Consider the following 21,862-nt stretch of genomic DNA (forward strand, 5'->3'; position numbering starts at 1 on the left):
CCCTCCTCCTGTGTCCTGATGGAAGGAGCATCCCAGATTTTCCTCCATTTTTGTAACGTGATATTGGGATATGGAAACAGCTGTAATATTGGGATATGGAAATAGCTGAGGACCAGACAGCTGTTTCTGTGGGTAAAAGAAAGGAAGGCCCTAAAAATGAAAATTAGGCTGCAACTATAAATGTGTACGGTACAGTACAGAAACATGTTTTGTCTCACTCTTCTTTGGGGGTTAAAGTGAACAGATTTGCAATATGCCTTTTTTCCTCATACATATTTCCTAACATCCTAGCTTTTCATATTTGCAAAAGAGGTCACTTAACTAAAGCTAAAAGGTAGAAATCCTGGTGCTGTATTTCCCTTGGCCAGAAATCCCAGGTAGTGCCTAATTTCCACAGGGTTGTATGGTGATGTGCAACTTTCATCATGGGATGAGCTGCTTTGGGCCAAATGAAATGAGGGGAAAGGCAGATGGTTCAATTCAGAAGTAAATATCACACATTGTGAACCACCTTATTTGTCAGTTTTTTAAAAACTGACTGCTCTGTGTTAACTGGCTCGAGTCTTCTGGGCAGCTCAGAACATGCTACTTCTTAATTTGCATAAATTGTGTTGCAAAATGTGTGTCAGGACAGCCTTGATGCTTCAGAGGATCTGCAGAAGGAGTTTGCCACCATTGAAAAGAAGAAGGAAGAACTTGCTGATTATCTTTGTGAAGACCGAAGAAAATTGTCTTTGGAAGATGTATTTAGCACAATGAAAACCTTCAGAGAAATCTTCCTCAAGGCCTTACAGGTGGTTTGCATTTGTGAATGTTTAGAAATAGGTTGAGAACTTTTTTTTTTTCCTTAAGCAAGCAAGAATTTTCTTTTTCTTCTATTTCAAGCTGGGCTACCTAACCCTGGCTGCAGAAGTAAATGAAAGTAATTTTATGTGCTTGCAACCTGCAGTGGGAAAGGAACATGTGGACAAATATAAAATGGGATTTTTTTTTTTTTTTTTGCTATGGGGAGCTAAGGACCCTTCAATTTGTTTTTCCCACTGTAAAATTATTAGCCAGTCCTCAGTGCAATAGGAGCTTCATGGCATGTGAAGGAAATGCAACATGACATGCTTTATAGGCTTTGCAGATAGGCAAGAGGTAGATTTTCCAACAGGCAAAGCCTAATTGGAAGATTTGTTTACGTGTCAGTATTTTATTGTACTAGTTAGTTCCAAACAGTATGTTTTGGGTTCCCAAGAAACCCCTGATTCTCCCAAGAGATTATATTTGGCACTTTATTAACTTATAGGATTGTGCTCCTTGCAATGAGGTAAGAAAACAGCAACTTCCCTGTAAAAGTTGTGTAGAGAACCTTCCAAGCAGTAACCTTCCAGTAAGCTTCCTTTTCACAACCCCAGCTACATGATAATGTATGTTCCTCTAGGGTTTTCTTAATGCTAGGGGACAGTGTCTTCACATTTATATATTTTAACAGCAACAATTTCCTGCTCCTGTGCTGAGTCCAGGAGAGGCCCAGCCTGGATTTGCCTTATGTAGAGGCAACCATCCACCTTAGTAGAAGAATTGCAAGAATACAGACAGCTCTGCTGGTCAAGAGAGGCTGGAGGAGTGCTTTAGGGCAGACCATAGCTTCAGATGAAAACTATGGAGTTTCTGAGGAAGTGGTAGAAGATGAAAAATATATCCTGTACTGTTCCCACTACCTGCTTCTCCTGTGGGGCACTGGGCTGTAATGTTCCAAGCAATGCAGATACCCAGGTTCTGAAATAATGTGATACTGCCACAGACAGTCTGGAGAATAAACCCTACAAACCACAGATGTTTTGGCAATATGCTTGATCCTTGAAGTTTATAAAACTCTAAACACAAAGGAAAGAATTAAGAGAGTCAGGAACAGAATGGCTCAGCATCTGTGGAGAGCTATACTGGAAATTTACTGTGAGGGGTAATTCCAGGTACTGTAGTTCTTTTAAGAAACAGTCGTAATAAAGGCTGTGTAGTGTCCTAGTATAGCTGCAGGAGATTTAAACTACATTTCTGGGTGCTGCTTCTTCACAGCCAGGTTGGAGCAACTAGAAAGAAGCTTCTTTTTATATACCCAACACATAAACTCCCTTTCATCCTATTTTCAGTTCCATTTCTCAGCAGCACCTCCCCTTGAAGGTACCGCAGCTGTTAGCCATGTTGTGTGCATCTCTTACCTTCACTGCAGACCTGTAAATAATCTCTTCTTCCTTCTTGCCTTACTTTCTCCCTATGGCTGCAGTTTGAGGTGAAAATCTGAAGGTTTTAATTTTTAAAGCATCTTTTTGTTCTGTGATTTTGATTTTTACTACAATCAGCCACAGCCATCTTCTCTTCCCAGTGCCATTTATTTTAAGCTTTAATGCTAAGGTGTAACTTTTATTTTGAGATCAGTCTTCTGTGTAAAGCAGGTCTCTTAGCACAACCAAAATCATTAGTGCTATCTTTCCATTCCCACATCAAATAAGAAGGGAAATAGTTTTGATAAATAGTGGTTCTTCATGTCTCCTAAGCTTACCTACAGAGATTTTGGTTTTGTTACTTTGTATAAACAAAATCTTTCTCCCTTCCCTGAGGATTCTTTCCGACTTCTTGTCCTCCAGGTAACAAAAACTGAGCTACACAAATGGAATTACTATAATAAGGTTTTGCCATATTTCTCTCCATCTACTTGAAGAGAGTAAAAAAAAAAATAAATCTCCAAAACTGACACAGTGAAAGGGAACTGGTTCATCACCCAGGGCTGATGACTGTTTCACCAGTTCTAAAAAATAAAAGGAGCAGATGGCAGGAGGAAGGAGACAGGGAGAAAATAGCTTCTCAGCTCAAGGACAAAAAAAAGCCAAATTGGAGTTATGCTGAGAACTGAGTGGTAAAATTGTGGGGAAAAGAATCACTGTGTGATTATAGGGGATTGGGGGGAAACATTTGATTTCCCTTAGCATTTGCAGCTGTTTAAAGAAGGGAGCTCCCAACATAGAGATGGTCCAATCTTGGGAAAAAGAGAAAAAAATGTTAACCAAAATCTACTCTAGGAAGTGCTCAGTTGGTGCCAGAGGTTATACAGACAGCTCTGCACAGGGATACTTCCTCGCAGTGCTTCCCTAGGACAACTGAGCTGGAGCAGCTGCTCAGTAGGGTGCCTGTGCTGTTGGAACAGGATGTGCTTTAGACAGTGTGGGGTTAAAGAGTTGTCATGGAGCATCTTTTAATTCAAAGATAAAGCAAGTATCATCCCACAAAGTGCAAATCCAAAGCAACATTGTTTTTCACTGAATCTCATCCCTGCAGCTGCCTTCAGTAATCCAGGAGGGTGGAGAAGGGATTGTGAATATTCATTCCTTTGCCTTGCAACCGCTTTACCTTCTTGGGCTTTCTTGTGTTGAAGAAACTCTGTTAATTTGCATTGAATTGTTATGTGGGGATTTTATTTTTTTTACAATTTTTCTGAACAATTCAGTTCAGGCTTGCTTAATCTATAAATTTATTCTTAATGTGTTTCAGTTTGTTCTAACTACTGTGTGTGCTGCTCAAGTAGCAGGACAATGTATCCATGAATTCATCTCCTTTATTTCTTGTGTCATATTATGAAGAAACCTTCTCCCAGGACCCACAAATCTGCAAGTCTCTCAACAGCCATAATACTTCAAAGACTTCATGGTAAGGCACAGCAGGAATTAATCAGGCAAGCACGTAGGAGGCATATACTGATAGAAGGCTTCTACTAGCCCTCCAAAAGACTTTGCCACCTGTACCTCATTCTTTCAGAAGCATCCTCTATTTAGGGCCAATAGATCCTTTTATTTCTTTTTCAAGAGTACAGTGTTTTTCTTTCCTTTTCTAGGCATCCAGTGAAGGTCCCTATAGCCTTGAGCCTATAATGCTCCTATATTTAAGATAGAATAACTCTGTTGATGTTCACAAGTTTATTTGTTTGGAAAGTTCTTTGGACAAAAGGATCCTAGGCTTTTAATTTCTATAAAGGCTGTAAGAAACTTGTGCATGTTTCCTGGGACTTATTCTGCCCATCTTATGGAAATAGTGGCAGATGATCCATAGAAATCAACCAGGTTTGTCACTATAATGGGAAAATGTATTTTCTGCTTCAAACTCTCTGCAAAGAAGACCAGACATGTCTCATCAAGAATCCTATCTGCACCAAATCATCAATATCTTTCTGGATGTTATTAAGTCTTTTCATATGACACAAATCTCTGTGACAGCAGGCCTTATAACTACTGATCTACCTGCAATGCATAGGTTAGCTACTCCTTGGTTGCAATCAAAAGCAGGGAAGCTTCCAGGTGGGATGGCAATGTTCTGGTGATGACTACAGCTCTGGAACAAGGACTGCATTTAAGAAAATGGCTTTTATCATCTTAATGTTCCGCTACAGGCATCTCAGTTGTTCAGAACTACTTTTTCCTAAAATATGCTACTTATCAAAACCCAGAAATACTCTTCCACTGAGTAAAGCTCTTCTTTTACTAGCAATAATGGTTCGACTTCTTTTTCTTCCTCCACTAATCATATCATTCTGGTACCAGCAGCTCTGTGGAAACCAGTCCTGCCTGTCTGCATAAATCCCAACAGGATTTATGCCATCCTGGCAGTTATGTGAGTGGTACCAACAAACATCCAGCCTGGCCTCTGCCCCTGAACACTAATGCAGAAATACTGCTGGCAAATTTAACGGGAGCCTGAAGAGAAACTGTGAATTGCTGTTTAACACAGTTGAACAGTTCCTGAAAATTCTGGTAGAAATCCCTGAATACAAACAAGGTTGCTACGGGATAAATCTCTAGAATGCTAATTAAGTTAAACTAATGTTCTGTTTTGTGGACAAAGGGACTAATTAAGAAGAATGCATTTCAGTCCATAGTGAAAAGTTGCAGTTAAAGCTGATGAAATAGTTTGCTGGTAACATCATCACATGGAGAAGGCCAAAGGGATTGACCAGGAAGCTCCGTTCTGCTATTTACCCCCAAATCCCGGCAGCTGAGATTTTTAAGTGTGCATAGGTCATGTCAGAGTAGCTATTCATTGCAAACGGAGTTTCTTAACAAGCTTTTCCTTCAGTAACTCTTATTTACTTTTTTATTTGTTATTCTGTTCGAATGCAGGAAAACCAAGAAAGGAAGGAGCAGGTTGCGAAGTCTGAGAAAAGGAAGAAAGAACTTAAAGGAGAAGATGCAAAGAGGCTAAAGACAGAGTATGGAAAGTGCAGTACATTTAACAAAAATTGATTGTGTTTTTATTAGCCAGTCTTTTGTTAATTAGAAGGAATTTATGTGTAAACTGTGGCTGATCTAATACAATGAGAGTGATTTTGCTATGGATGATGTTGTTGTCAAGCAGATAGTGTATTAAGACATCAATTATCAATTTTCAAGTGCAGGTGAATACTTGGAAGAAATCATGATGGGGATGTTGGAAAAAATATCACCCACCACTTTGCTAAGAGGTGAAGGGTATCCTGCTATTGCTCTGCATAGTTGTTTGGAGACTTTTAGGAGTATGGAAAGCTGCACAGACTTGAAATTCATGCAGCATGTGTCTGTTGTTATTGTTACCACAACATTTGCTTTTTTCTGATCAGAGATCTGATTCCTTAAAGCAGTTATGTCTGTGCTTAAAGGAGTCCCTGTGCTCTGCTGAAGCACAGCTGATTGATGCAGTAAAGCGCTTGCTGTGCTGGGCCTCCCTGGGTGTGAAGCACATCTAATGGTAACGTTGGCATGTGTATATTTTAAATTTTTATTTTGGCAAATACTTGGCATCCACTTTTATTGAAGACTTCTGCCAATAACATTTGGTTGTGATTCTTGGTTCTTCAGAGAACTGCTGCAAAAAAGGCATTAGTAAATCTGAGTGGAGTTCATGCACATTTTACACTGGATGATCAACCCTTGGAAGAATGTGGTTTTTCTTGTAGCTGGTGCCTAAATAGATGGCCTTCTTTTAGCTCCTCTTTCACTGTTACCTTTAGAAATACAATTTCAAAATACATAAAATCCATTGAAAACTGACCAAAACAAAGGTTTTAGTATTGTCTTGACAAGTTCTACCACAAATGTTTTGCATACTTCGCAATCATAACACGCTGAAGGTAAAGCTGCAGATAAAAACAATAAACCTTTATGCTATAAATACAGAAAAGTAATTTAGTATATGATAAAATGAAATTAAAAAGCAGAAGTCACCAGCTGTAAGAATTAAAGGGCTGCTTCAAGCCTATAAAGAAAAGGAACACCAGACCCGAAGAACCTTCTGTACTTACAACAGGAAGTTTAGGTGGAACTGTTGTTATTTTTGGTCCTTTGTGAGAAGGCGGATTTAGTTCTTGGGGGTATAAACTTAAACATGAAAGAGCATTTAGAGTCTGAATTATTTTTCAATACTTGTTTTAGAGAACTGTGCGTAGCAGTGGTGATAATGAGAATCAGGAATTTTTAAAATCTATTTTGATCTTGCTCAGGATATGGTGACATAAAATCCTGGCATCGCGGGATGTCGAAGCTCATCTTAACTTTCTTCAGTCTACATAAAACCTTTTGTCTTTCTTTTTTTTTTCTTTAATCATATAATCAGCAAGTTAAGTCTTTATTTTCTGAGGAAGGGAATGAAAAGACAGTAAATGAGATGAACCCCTATCAGCATGTGCTTACAGGATTATCAAGGCCTAGTTTGGTTCCACAAAGAATGAAGCACACCTTTAACTTTGCAGGTATCTCCCTTGGTGCCAGCAATATGCAGCACACAGGGCAATCCTGCGCGTGGATCTTTAAGGTCCCAGTCCTGCAGTCTTTGAATCTCTGACCTTAACCGCAGTCACATGCTCCGTCAGTGTGAATATCTGGTTTATCCAGTTGTCTGAGGATCATTTCCCTGCAGCTGACAGATCTGCCAGGGACAGCACACAGCAGCAATATTCCATAGGGCAGGCAATAGTCTCGCTCTCCTCAGTTCAAACAGGAGAGGTGAAGGCAGAAGCACCCATCGCTGATGTATCATTAACAGATTACAAGGGAGGGCTTGAGGTGCTGAGAACTGCTGAGAACCAAGCTAAGTCAGAGGTTGTTACCCAAATTCAGACGTATGGTAAAATTAAGAGAAGTGAGCAATATTCTATTGGATTCTACATATTAAAAACAGGTTTTCTGTGAATAATATTTAAGATAGGATTTCCAAAATTTGGTGACAGGCTCCTGCTGATTTTAGGGACTCAGACATTTAGATTTTGGGGTTTTTTTAACTTCTCTGAACATGTTTACATATGTATGTACATTAAGATTTTTTTTCCCATGTTTGATAGTGGATTAAGCAACTCTCCTGCTTTATTTTCTTCAGCTTCTGTTGCAGCATCTTCCATTACTGGGCATTTAAATTCTTCTGGAGAATTCTGTCAGATACTTGCAAAGACTATATTCTATATGTTACTTCAAGAAAAACATCATATATTATATATGTGTTATTTCAAGAGAAATAGCAACCAGAGGTTTCTTTAGCGAACCAAGTGGAAAAATGAGCTGCTTCTAATGGAAACTTGGGAGCACAGCTAATGACCAGAGTAAGCAACAGAACAAAAACACTTAAGAATAAAATATGCAAATGTGCAGTTAAGTATCTGGTGAGAATTTATGTGTGTCACTATAATACTGTAACTGCAGCAGAAAATGAAATGGTATTAAAGGATAAAGAGCAAGTAAATTTTGATGAACAGTACAGGAGTTCCAGAGCGTAACTACCATTGTTACACATAGAAACCAACTGCAAAAGCAGATCTCCATTCCAATTTCATATATTGGCATATCCAGGGTAACATACAAGAGCTTTTCTCTGGCAAAATTCTTATTATATGTACTTACACAGGACTTACTCATTTGGCTGTAAGTATCCAGCTGATATATGATAAAATGTCACCAACATAAATTGGTCTTGCAATAGTAAAAGCATCTAGTCTTCAAGAGCTGGGGAAATCAGCTAATATTCTACTGATAAAAGCTTACTGGGTTACTGTTGTATTGCTTGGATTTGTTTTTTTAAAGCATCTAATAATGGTTTAAAAACTTTGTATTAAGGATAAGTGCAACTTTCAGTTTGGAGTTTTCTTACAACAACTATACTATAATATGTGTTTGTAATCCAGGGTGTATTTCACTTTTGTATATCTTCATTTCAGTAAACAGAGCTAAACAAAAGTACCTGAATCTGTGAGTTGAGGGTTTAAATCACACACTAGCAAATAAGACCCTGAGCAAATGCTTTTCCTGTGTTGATTGTGAATATTGTCATGGTATTTTTATTTTATTTATTTTTAAGTGCAAATGAAAGGATAGACTATCTGGCTCTTAATCTCCTAAAGAAGATGGTGAATAAATGAGAAAAAAGCTTCTTAATTGCATCTGGCAATATAAAACTGTTAAGCAGTTAAATTAATTGCACATGAACTCTGGAAAACTGCAAAGATTCTTTTGTTTTTTTAAAGAAACCAAAAAAAAAGACTTGACCTGCACTCCAGAGCTCAATGAGTCTGTCACAGTTCTTTCACTGGGAGCCTGGCAGATTTCAGGCCATGATCTCAGGGCATAAATGACTATAACCATATTGCAGTGTTCCTTTAATCTCTTTTTTAAATATACATCTCTCCACACAATCTCCAGATCTTATACTGGCTGGAGAGGTGATTCAAATTGAGCTCATTTCACTAAAATATGTCTTTAAGTCTTTCCACAGGCTTTATGCAATCTTATTTCTGTACACATTGTTTACTCACACAGCTGAAATAATACGAAGAAGCCTCCAGTTTTGCTATCAGCTTATTTGTTGGGCAGAGAGAGAGAAGTTGTAGATGGCCCATCCCTGGGAGTATTCAAGGCCTGGTTGGATGGGACATTGAGCAACCTGGTCTAGTGGAACCTGTCCCTGCCCATGGCAGGGGGTTGGAATGAGATGGTCTTTAAGGTCCTTCCTGACCTAAACCATTCTATGATTCTATGATTCAACTACTAGAGGGCTTACTCTAGGATTCCACAGACTAAATAAATTCCTATTCATCTCTAGTCAGCAAAAAGAGATCTGAAGCAACAGTGATTGTCACATCCCACCTGAGACCCTTAACTTCTTGGGCAATCTGGGGTGACAATTGAATCATTTCTGCCTGATCTCTTCTCAAAAATGCCCAATGACACAAGAATCCTGAAGTCTGGACAAGCTGCTGCTCTGCTCAAATGCTGTCCTGAGGAGCTGTGTTGGAGCAAAGCTGGTCTTATTCACAGCTTCTGTTTCAAGCTTGCTAAAGCTTTATACACCTGTCCATGTTTATCAGATTAGTTTGTTAGTCTAATGAAAGATGCAAACACTTTTCATTTCATCCTATGCACAACAGAGAAAACACATTACCACTCCCTTTTAATTTGCAGCAGCATTTACATATTTGGTGGACGTTATCATGTCACCCTTGGTCTCATTTTTCCTAGACTAACAATTCTTTCTGTTTTTCAGCCCTGGACTTTCCTAGTTTTTTCATCCTAGGGTTTTCCAGACCTATGTTCATGCAATTGTGGCTCTCTTCCTCTTTTTCTTCAGCTGGATCTCATGTTCCCCACAATGCAATGCTAGGCTTCCAGCTGGGCAGTTCAGAGTGAAGGGACACTTGCCTGCATTTTACAGGTTGTTCTTCCATCTCAGCATGGTGTTTGACTTTTCCTGAAACCATGTTAACATTTTGACTCCTTTTCAGAGAGGCATCCTGGTTTCCAGCACGATAGTTGTCACTTCCAGCTTCATGCCATCTGCACACTCAATAAATGCGCTCCATTGCACACTCCAAGTCTTTCATGGAAACAGAAAAAAACCCTAACCACAAACATAGCCTTTGTGATTTGATGTAGCTTTTGTCCAAATAATTCATTCCTTACTACTCTTCAACCATAGACCTTCATGTGCTTTTGCATAATTTTACTATTTTTATCAGGGCTGTGAACAAACAAGTGTTTGTTAAAAATGCAGTTCTGAAAAGAAACAGTTTAGTGTGGGTTAATTTATTCTGAATTAAATCTAAAGTGCACTGCTTTTAATCATGTGCACATATTTTGTTCCTATCAGTTGCCCTAAAGTAAAAAGCACTGCATTTTTTTATCTGAGAAGGGAAATGCTTGAATTTTTTCTGTGGAATTGCAAAGGTCAAGCGTTGCAGATGAATTGGTTTTAATGGAAGAGCTCTCGGGAAGATGGAGCTCCTCTGAGACACTGATTCTGATCACTGAGCTAACAGCTCATTCCCTTCTCTATCAGTACCCAGCACTAAGTGACTCAGAGGGGATGGGGACACTGCCTGTCCTTACAAATCTCATGGCATTCTGCACGACCCCACTGTTAATGTCTTACTCAATTTTAAAGTCAAACATTTGCTTTTAACAGAGCAAAATCTACCTTGAATATTTGATTTTTTTTCATCTCACACATCAAAATGTATTTAAATCCATTGATGTCCATGGATTTGAGTTTGCTTTTGACTTGGCATAAGAATAATAAATCACTTTGAATAACTAACTGTTTCATATTATTTTCATGCTGAGCTAAATGGTTTGAACTTTTATAAAAAGAGGTGTTCCCCTGGTTGATTAGTTTGCTTGTAAAGTATTTGGTTTTTTTTTCATGTAAAACAGTGTACAGAAATAGAATATTTGACATTGATGGCCCTGGAAAGAAAATACAACTGGAGTTTCTGGCCATCGCAGAATGACAATGGATGCACCTTTCTTTGCACAAAAACATGCATAAATTTCCATCAAGCCAGTCACTTTGAAGATATATGAAAGCTATGAATGTATTCTTTGTGGCTGAGAGCCAGAAAGACCAAATAGCTGAAAACTCTGTCATATCCAGTCAAAAAGACTGCAGTCTGTCCTTAAGTAGGACAATTTATAAGTGGTCATGCCAGGATGATTTGCTTTTAAAAAAACAAGAGCATAACCAAAACCCAAACAAATGCAGGAACAGCAATAACATTACTCTGGAAAAATATTTGAGTTCCTATACTAAGAGATGTAGAGTATCATAAAGAGAGAAAAAAAAAACAAGTATGCAGGAATGATAATACTAAATGCCATAAATATAATAATAAATAAAACTCTGGCATCCTCTCTGACTTCAAATGTAGCTGTAAACAGCTTCTTTTGCAGAGAGGCAGCACCAGGAATATGTATTTCTTGAAGCAAAGGCGATTTTTATATTCTAGCTGTGTGGGGCTGATTCACAAGTCATCAGTTTTGAGGAGAATTAGAGGAGAATTAATAAGGGAACTAAGTGACACCACTGCTACATTTTGCTGTCCTTGGGGCTACTGTTTTCAAATTGTGAAAACAACCATAAACATAATGCCTGACAAATATTTATTCCACAATGAGATGGTACAGCTTTTATTATTTTATGGACAAAATTATTTTGTTACTAAGCAGCAAAAAAGTCTGAAACATGACAGAAGAGTGAGAGAAGCTTTAGAGGAAAATTTGAAATAAAATGAAAGCCTGGAGGTGAATGAAACTGGGATAGAGTACAGAAAGGAAAAGCAAAAATAAAAACAGATTACTCTGGTACTGGTGCCCTTTGACAACTATCAAGATAGACCAAATGCAGTAGACATGGACTTCATTAAGGCACTCAGTGTGGTGCGGAGTATGGGGTGAGAGCAATTACAAGGGAGGCTAAAGGTATCAGGTAAAGAGAAGTCATTAACAATAATTTCTGTTGCACAGCAGGACCAGACTGGCTGCATATGTTCGAGGAGATGACAGATCAGAGCAGAAATTTTTCAGATGAGATCCAAAAGCTGTCAGTGCATGGCTGGGAAGAGAAACATGGACAGCTCTGGGAGTTCCCATGTGAGACAGAACAAGTTCAAGCTCCAGTGGTCTGACGTTGGGCAGCTCTAGACTGGCTGGTACCAGGGCAAGAAGCCCAAAGAGCAAAGCCTATGCCAGCCCTCCTAGAGCTGTAATTTGCCTTGGTAGCTAGAAGGGTGTTGATAACATACCAGTGTTTTGGCTATTGCTGAGCAGTGCTTGCACAGCATCAAGGTTGTCTCTCCAACATTCCCCCCTCCACCAGTAGGCCTGGGGGTGGGTAAGATCTTGGGAGGGGTCATAACTGGGATACCCAACCCAAACTGATCAAAGGCTCTACTCAGCCAAAGCTAAGAGAAAGGAGAAGCATTCATTATTTATTACATTTGTCTTCCAGGGCAACCACTACACATACTGAAGCCCTGCTTCCCACAAAATAGTCCAATATTGCTTGCTGATGGGAAGTAGAGAATTAAATCTTTTGGGTTCTTTCCTTTGCTTACATGCACATGAATTTTGCTTTTGCTTTAGTAAACTGCCCTTATCTTGACCCATGAGTTTTTTCCCATCTTATTTTCTCTGCCCCTGTTCTGCTGAGGAGAGGAGCGATGGAGTGGCTCGGTGGGCAATTGGCTCCAGCCAAGGTCAATCCACCACACATCCTTACAACTGAAGTAATGGTCAAAAATAAAAATAAAGGTTAAAATTCTATAATGCAAAATTCTGAAACCCAAGCTGGAGGCTTGTCTTTCAGTCCATGTTAGATTGCACGTGGCATCTGGGTGTGAATATATACATCAAATGCCAAGTAGCTGAACTGTGCATGTGAAGTGCCAATGGCAGAAAGTGGCAGCGGTATTTCAGTGTGTGAGATACCAGCAGTGCAGTGAAGTGTGGGAAAGGAGCTGACTTTCATCATGCATGTGAAACTTGGCAAGTCCAGGAATGTTTTAGGTGAGATATCTCCATCTGAAAGGAGAAGACATTAATCTCCACATAGAAGGTACTAGGATACTTGGCGTGCACTATTTTAGCTGCCCATATGCAAGAAAAATGAACCAAATTCAGAACAGGTGCAGGGCAGGCAGGTGAGAATGATCAGCAATTTGAGAGTTTGTGTTTAGAGATGAGTGAAAAATCTTGTCTTTTTCTGCAGAGCAAAACAAAGCCAGAGACTGGATGTAATTCCCTCTATAAATAAACACACAGGAAAGGGAAAGGAAGAAGTATTTAAATTAAATGACAACATCAGCACAGAACATATAGATATAAATTGGCCAGAAGTCTTGAAATTAGCAGAGGTTTCTAATAGCTCTGGAACTTATTCATTAGGAACAGCATTATGTTGTATGATTTTGTTGTCTGCAGAAGCCAAGGAAACTAGGCTCAAACATCGGAAGTTCCCTTCCAGTCTTCTCTTCCATATTTATCACCTCCACTGATCAATGCTAAATACCCAGCCAGAGCATAGCGAGTGTTAAATCTTTTCTACCTCCTTTTCTTAGAGGAAATACTGCAAATGCTAGAAATTATGTAAAGCAAGTATTTGCTGTTTGCCACCATGAATCCCTACAAGGTCCTGGAGTCTGGATTATGTCCTATGCTATTTCTATACATGCACACACATAAATTCATACATGTATGTGTACAGGCATGGGTAGATGTTTACATGCGCACATACAGGGCACACATATGCACGACTGAAATGGGCTGGGTTTTTTTATTTCTCAGGAGTTCATTAGGGTAGTCCAGTACTATCTTTTTCTTCCTTATACTAGAGTAATGGATTGTGGAACCACCCTTCTGCATTTTGAACACTGCACAAGCCACGTGTCTGTGTGATCTCATATATATCACAGCGTCTCATCTGAGCCAGAGTGTAAGAGAAGGAATGTGTCACTGGAAAATGCTCAGTTTCTGTCCCTTGCTCTCTTGGTAGGGATCACACACATGCAATTGCCAGGAGGAGCGCGGAAGCAGCAGCTGGTACAGTTCCCCCTGCCTGAAGCTGTGACCTGGTATGTTCTCCTGTTTAGCTTCTGTGCATGTGTGTGTGCATGCGCTGGTATGTATGTGCACATACACACTTCACACTAACACAGGTGAATGTGCCTCAAACTACTCTGTTAACCTTACACATTTCAACTTGCTGCTTTTAAGGACATGGTACCACATGCCTGGAGCTACAGAGTGCATGTTGCAGAGAAAGCCAAGCATAACATATGGCTCATGCATGGAGAAGGAGTTATGGGTGACGGGCATGGTCTGTTCGCCTGTCACACCACAGAAGTGGGTCCCTGTGACACAGCTCCACATGCCTCGCTTGTTTATCTGTCTCGTACTGGTGGCCCTGTGTTTTTTCAGGTCAGTGTGTGAGTGCATGTGTGGGTGTGCATGTGTGCCTCGCCAAAATAGTCTCGGGTATCTCAGGCCATGGGACAGACTATGTATGTGCCTGTCAACAGGGTAATACCAGTTCAGTAACAACAGTCATATGTATTTTAGGCTAAGGTGTGCGTCAGTCAAACTCGAAGCGAGCCTTGCCTGTTTGTTGGGCCAGCGGGTGGATGTTTGTGTCTCATGATCCCTGTGTGCCGGAGCAGCTTGTGTGCTTGTCCCTCTCCCTCTGACTGTTGCATATCACAGGATACTCTGAGTGTATGTGCCAGGCTTCTCCAAGAGCTAAATGTCTAACAGCAACAGTCCCAAATGCCTCAGAGCAACCTCTGTCTTGCAGTGATAGTAGCCCATGTTCCTCAGGCCAGTGTCTGTCTGTCTGTCAGTGACACAGGCTCATGTGCCTGAGAACACTGTGTGTGCCTCACAGTCACACACTGTCACAGCTCAGTGACAGTGACAGTCACGCACCTCAGTGCAGCATGCGTCCGTACATCCCCATGACACAGCCCCACAGGCCTCAGACTGCCGTGACAGCCACATGCCTTGGACCCGTGTGCCATGACTGTCACACAGCCTTGTGCCTCAGCCCCTGACAGAGTGACACAGCCCCACGCCTCAGACCCATGAGTGAGCATGCCTTGCAGTGATGCAGCCCTGCATGACCCAGCTCCACGTCTGTCTGCCTGTCTGTCGGTCTGTGCCAGAGGCCCACCTGCCTCAGACTCGCGTGTCTGCCTGAGGGTGTCATGGGCTCATGTCCCTCTGAGGTGCCCCTGTCACATGCGAGCCCCAGGGCTGTGCACGCCCCAGGGTGCCACAGCCTCCACATCTGGGGGTCGGTGTGTCCGTGTGTGTGAGGGGACTGTGTGTGTGTGTGTGTGTGTATGCGAGGGGACTGCATGTGTGTGAAAGGACTGTATGTGCGTGTGTGAGAGGATTGTGTGTGTACGTGAGGGGACTGTATGCGACCAGTGCTGTGCGTGTGTGAGGGGTCCGTGCGTGTGTGTGTGAGGGGACCTTGCACGTGAGACGTGCTGTGCGTGTGTGTCTGGGACGGGACCATGCGCGTGAGTGGTGCTGTGTGTGCGTGTGTGAGGAGACCGCGCGTGTGTGAGGGGACCGTGTGTGTGTGTGTGTGAGGAGATTGTACGTCTGTATGAGAGGACCGTGCATGTGTGAATGGACCATACCCGTGTGTGAGGGGACCGTGTGTGTGTGTGTGAAGGGACCGTGCGTGCGAGCGCGGGCGGGCAGCCGAGGCCGAGCCCGGGGGGCAGCGGCCCCGCACGTCAGCGCGGAGCGGGGCGGGCGGCGGCAGCGGCGCCCTTAAAGGCGGGCGGCGGCGGCGGCGAGGGCAGCGCGCAGGGCTCGGCGGCGGCGGCGGGGAGCGAAGGCAGCGTGAGGCGGCGGCGGCGGGGAGCGAAGGCAGCGTGAGGCGGCGGCTGCAGCTACAGCCACCCTCCCACACAGCATGTCGGGCACCCGGGCGTCCAACGACCGCAGCAGCCACCCCGCCGCCGGCGGCGGGCTGAAGCGGGCGCGCAGCGAGCCGGGCGGTAACAAAGTGACCGTGGTGCTGGGGGCGCAGTGGGGGGACGAAGGCAAGGGCAAGGTGGTCGACCTGCTGGCCACCGAGTCGGACATTGTGTGCCGGTGCCAGGTGGGTGCCGGGCCGGCTCTTATCAACCGCTCTCTGGGCGCTTTCCCGCCCTGCGTTCCGTGCTCCCTGCGGCTCCCGCTTTCCCCCAGCTCCCCCCGGCCCGGCGCCCTCCTCGCCGTGCGGGTCCCCTCTGCCTTCTGCTGCTCCCCCTTTTCCTCCCTCCAGCCTTGTTTCCCTCCGCCTGCCCGCCGCTCTTCGCTCTTCTGCTGCTCCTCGCTCCCGCTGGTCTCCTCCCTCCCCGCTCCCGGTTCCCCGCTCCCTCTCCCGCAGCCGGCGGCGGGGTGCGAGCCTGTCCCGGTGGGCAGCCGTGTGTCCCCCACACCCCCCCTCCGACCCTCCCCGGCTGCGCCTCCAAATGCCACTCGGAAAGAAAAAGCCCTGAGCTATAAATATAAATAGCTGACCCTTCACGATAAGCGACACTGGATCCCGAGGGGGCGGGGGAGGGGGGGGCCGGGGCCGCCGCCGCCTGCCCGGGGGTGCCCGGGGAGGAGCCTTGGGAAGCCGGGACCCGGGGACCCGGGCGCGGTCCGGGCTTGCGAGGATGTTCTGCCTGTGAAGGGCTGGGTGGGTGTCTCCGGGCGTGCTGCTTCTCCGGGGAAAATCGCTAATGAACCTCAGGAGTCTGCCAAAGTTTTACTGCAGGGGCTGTTTCGGATGGGCGGGTTGCGTTCCCTGCAAAGCGCCTGGAATTGTATTATAAAAAATATTTTAGAGTGGAGCATGAGTAAAATGGGGGGGGGGGGAAACACCCAAGTTATGTAAAAAAAATACAAGATTTAGAGTTGCATGAAACCAGGGAACATCTTGCATGGCTTTGCTTATATCTGTTTTTGAGTTGAATGTGATGCGAGTATTCTCAAAACAATATATTTGCCTAGTACAAACCTAATTAGGCACAAAGGTGATCCCAAACAGAATCTTAAAATGGTTTGGAAGGACCTTAAAGATCACCCAGTTCCAACTACCCTGTCATGGCCTGGGACACTTTCCACTAGACCAGGTTGCTCAAAAGCCCCATCCAGCCTGGCCTTGAACACTTCCAGGGATGGAGTATCAGTAATGGTAATAACTTCTAAAGAACTTTTTTCAAACATTAGTTATGAACATATTAGATCAATACAGCTAATAATCTGTCGTCTCTTTAAACTGTGTGAGCACATTAATAAGTAGTCAGCTTAGTCCAGCTCAGCTGATATGTACCATGAAATTTATTCTGCTTTAAAATGCATGATAGCTACTGAAAAGCTACAGACATCCTTGAATCCAAGATAATAAATCCAAGGACGTTTGTCTAATTAAGTATATTATGTAAATAAATGTTGTCATGAAGGTTAAATATTTAGAAGGTGGAGGAAGTATTTTCATTTGGGACATTAAACCATTAAACTCCCAAGATCTTGAATCATCTTAGGGAGAAGTTTCCCTGCAAAAGGTAGCTAATTAAAATGTATTATCAGGACTATAGCTATTTTTCCATATTTATTTCTTCCCTCCCCCAGTAACGTGTTACTAGGAATTTAAACTCAAGTCTCAGGATTGCTTTGGTGAGAAAGCAAAATCTAAAAGTTTTAGCTGAGGAGGAGCATTTCATACAGGCCACGGTCAAACAGTGCATTCTCATGAGGTTACTGTTACTGCTGCAAGGAATCATGTTGGCTCTTTTTAGATTCAATTTTGAGGGATGCCCTGAGGCTGTTTTCAAGGCGGATTTGCTGTCCTTCCACAGAACTAATTTGCAAGTGTGGCCCCCAGGTGCAGCCTCAGAAAACTCTCTGAAGGATACAGGACTCCGTGTGCCTGAGGGTCAGTGTGTTAGCAACAGGCTGGTGGATTAGATGGGTTAATGTGCTGCTGGGCACATGCAGATTGTCTTTCTGTAGCCTGATGGTGAGACTGGGGTGGATGGAAGGCAGGTGGATCTAGAACAGCTCTGGACTCTTTTCAGAATAATGTTCACTGACATACTTGCACACACACTGTGTGTGTGACTATAATAGGATTACTGATATGCTGGTCAGATGGACCAGGATTGGAGTTTAGGGACTACTATGAAGTATTTGAAAGGTAAAATATGAGTCAGGATTTACTTTTGAGTTGCAAGTATAATAAAACTTTAGTGAGAAGTGGTTTTTTTTTTTTAATACTTGAGTGGGGGTTTGGCACATTTGGTGATTTGAGCATACTTTAAAAAACGTGCCATTTTAATAATTCAATATTTCATACTTTCAAAGCCAATCATGCAAGTAAATAACGGTGTATGATTTTTGCCTCTGTTAGAAGTCAAATGAGACTGTTAAAGCTTAGTAAAGATATGCACATATCTAAGGATGTGAGCGGTACTGATGAGTTCTCCCAGTGTGATAATGGCAGGTCATTAACTTACAGGTGTAATCAGCCTGAGAGGAACTTAATTAATGCTGTGCAGTGCCATCAAAAACCTCACCATCTGAACCGGAATCTTGCTTGCTTCACATTCCTCCTGGAAACTAAGGAAAAACTTCTAGTGCCATAGCACCTATTAGAAGCAATTCCTTAAACAAGAAACACTGAATGTCTCACTTACTAGAGACTTAAGAAAAAAAAGTAAGAAGAAAAATCCCACCAGGACTTTTTTGTGGTTTATAATATGGTGATTGACAAGGTTATTCCCTGATGTCCTGTCCACTTAGTTTTCTGAGACATTGATGGAAATTATGTTCAACAGCTCGCTTTAGTTCTCAGTGAAATGGAAGTAGAGAAAGCTCTAAAAGGAATGTCTTAAAGGGGGATATCTGTCTTTTGAAACCATGTTTCTGCTATGTAGTAGGATACTCTTTGAGCTAACCTTTCAAAAAAAGGTGGGGTTTTCCCCCTCCCTGCAAAGGAATTTAAATCCACAGCCAAATTTGAGTTTGAAGTTTTCTCAAAATAATAGTTCCCTAATGTTTCTATGAAAGGAAATAATTGTCATTAAATGCTCAAGTATTTTAGTGTGTTGATTTCATAAGAAAAATCTGTGACATAGATTGCTGCAGAGGAAATGAAACTGTGTTTTCTGGGATACTAGAAAGAAAGGCAAGCAGGTGAATGGGAATAGGAAGTCCATCACAGGCACAAGGGAAGAAGCTTCAAAATATGTTAAAGAAAATTCTTTATTAAAATCCTACCTCTTTAATTTTCCTGAGTGTTCAGAATTTAATTTCACATGAATTGATGAGTCAGTTTATTGGTCATATTGTTTAGTTTTCCTCAGTATTTAGATTATACACAGTCTGAGCTCAAAAGAGTTAGGTACACACCATTTGGCGACAGTGAAATGTGACATAATTTAAATCTAAGAACTTAGTTCACCTGAAGTAATTGATTTAATTTCCTCTGTATACTTGAAACATTCTTTATGAAAGAGGATGTTTCAGAAAGGGTAAAAGATCTTGGATATTCTTGTAGATGGTGCTGTACAAAATTTTTCACAGGCTACTTTCATTAAAATACCAGATACATGGGCACACAAACCCACATAAACAAGCAGAAAAGGTATTTCTGAATAAATTAATAACAGCAGGCCATTTAGGGCTGTTAAGGAACTGAGTAGGTTTAAGTTCAGGTTATTATGGAGAACATCAAGAACATTTTTCCTCTAAATTGCTCTTTCAGCAAGCAAAGGCACTCAGAAGCAGAACATCAGAGTCCAATATTTCTTTCTTATTGTGGCCTCCTGGGGCATGGAGCTGCCTTATGCTGTGCAATACTTCTAATCCCTGGTATATTTTCACAGAAGGGTATAACCAAGGAGCTCAGCGACAAATAGTTAATTTTGATGCTTCTTTTAAAAACAGGGTTTGTGTTTGTTTAAAGCTTTTAACTAGGAGAATATTGGACATAAAGAGAGGAGTTCACTTTTTACCTGGCCTTCTAGCATGTTGTCATAGAACAAGAAGTCCTTGTATAAGATGAAGTAATTTGGGTACATATAACATACTAAAGAAGAGAGGTTTGGTGTTGTTCAAAACGTGGTTTCGGGTCATGATGTCTTCAGTGGCAGCTCTCATTCCAGCTGTACATTTCTCACATCACCTAATATGCTGTCTTGTGCCTACCTTCAAAGCTGGAACTTGTGGCTGGTATTAGGTACCAGGGTTTTAATTAGATAATTTCTCAGATCTGTTTTGAGCATGATCAACCTGTCACCAGGGCCAAGGTGGAGCGCTTCCAAGGCACTGCTTAAACTAGATCTGTTCCTAAAAAGTCATGTGTAGTATGTCCTCAGTTAACTGAGGCTAGCTGGTGGTCATACAGCTCTAGCTGTTTCCTTAAGCTGAGACTACATAAGGTACACTGTAATAATAACTTTTCACTGAATGTGTTTACTGGACAATTCTGTTTGTGATTGGAAAAGGAAATAGTGTGCATTGTCATATATGGCAAGAGAATTACTTTGCATCTTTGCCAATAGTGGTAAATTACTCATGAGACACTTTCATAATTCAAGTGTGTGCCAAGAATGCCTAGGAATTTCTCTTGTAATGGAGAGTAAACAGTTCTGCCTTTCTTGATGAAATTTTCTTGGGCAATAACATTGTTTTTCAACAAAGCAACCCAAAGCGCTTGTAGGAAAATGCCTCATAAACAATTTGGCAAAAATTTTGAAGAGAAGAGAAGACTTTCCAAAAGCCTAATGTGAAAGATACAAAAACTATCACTAATAAGTGAGTAGAGCCCCCGTGATAATCACCATTACCTGCAGTGGGTCACATCCCAGTTACTGAATAGATGGGTGAAACAGTGGTGGCACAAATGCATCTTTCCTTTGCTTCAGACCAACACTAGTGGCAGTGATTCAGCAGTAGGGACTAGGCCAAGACAGTTTTTAAGATTTTTCAAGATGTCATTTGGCACTGCTGTTCTGGTGTGCCCATGACAATGCTGGATGTGTCAGTACTGTGACACTTCTGCCTTCTGGAAGTCTGGAAACAATCTGCCTGATGTTGTCAGCATTCTCCCAAGAAATGACATTTAAGAGGCAACACCAAATGGTAAGAATGCGATTGCATTAAGAAGAGCTGTTATTAAATTTCTTAAGCTTCTCATTTTAAAGGTTTTGTTTTGTACTAATTATGCAGTCATTTTAAAAACATTTCCTCTGTCCAAATCAGTATCCTTTCAAGTTAAGAATTGCTTTGGTTTCAAAAAAAGGATCTTCTGATCTTTTGAGGCAAATGGACAAAAATTACAGTTAATGCAATACTGAAGAAAAGCTTAGGAGTTTGAAAAAGGTTCAGAAAATCTGACTGTTAAGGTCTTTTGTGGTTGAGTAGTTCACAGTTATTTAGACTGAGAGATTTAACCAGGTCATACACCAAGAGTGTTGAGTGGCCAGTTTTCTTGATGTAGTGGATGCTAACAAATAAGATTAGGAGGGTCTAACCAATAGGAAAAGCCTGGCAATGGTTTGGGATACCATTGCAACATTAGAGAAGGATCTAGGCAAGGGTGAAGGGACGTGCCCAATGCTTCAACAAAAGTAACTCATATTATTCCTGGTTTCCTTATTTCCTTGTTTTAGTGTTTTAATGAGTGCATTGTAAATGCTGTATATTTTTGAAGCAGTACTTTGAGGAATGCAAAGGAAAATACTGTGGGCAAGTGATCGAATGATAAAAACCAAGCGTGGCAGAAATGCCAGACGAGTAGTTTCTCTCGGTGATTTAGGTGGGAAATGGGGAGGTTTCCTTTGTTCCTGTGTTGTGGCTGCTTACTCTGCCCTGTCAGCAGCACGTTGTTGTGACTGTTCCCTATTGATCATGGGCTGCTGGAACTGTTTACAACAGGGATTAAATTAGGGCAGTTTTATGTGATGATTACGTGGAGTTACAGGGGCTTGTTGGCTACTGCTTTTCTCTGTGTGTAGGTATCATGTGTTGCTCTCCTTTCAGTGAGATTTAACCTT

The 21,862-nt window shown here is 41.9% G+C and overlaps 1 protein-coding gene across 1 annotated transcript in view; it reads left to right on the plus strand.

Annotated features, from left to right (window-relative positions):
• The first annotated feature begins 15,702 nt into the window (after positions 1-15,702).
• ADSSL1 (adenylosuccinate synthase like 1) overlaps positions 15,703-21,862 on the plus strand; it is a 28,774-nt gene continuing 22,614 nt past the window's right edge. Inside the window, exon 1 of the mRNA XM_027674102.1 lies at positions 15,703-15,933. Coding sequence (XP_027529903.1) covers positions 15,745-15,933 — 189 coding nt within the window. The 5' untranslated portion in view covers positions 15,703-15,744. The remainder of the gene's footprint in view (positions 15,934-21,862) is intronic.

The sequence above is a fragment of the Neopelma chrysocephalum genome, unplaced genomic scaffold (genome assembly GCF_003984885.1).
Source record: "Neopelma chrysocephalum unplaced genomic scaffold, ASM398488v2 Primary Assembly neopelma1_24, whole genome shotgun sequence".
NCBI classification, from domain to species: Eukaryota; Metazoa; Chordata; class Aves; order Passeriformes; family Pipridae; genus Neopelma; species Neopelma chrysocephalum.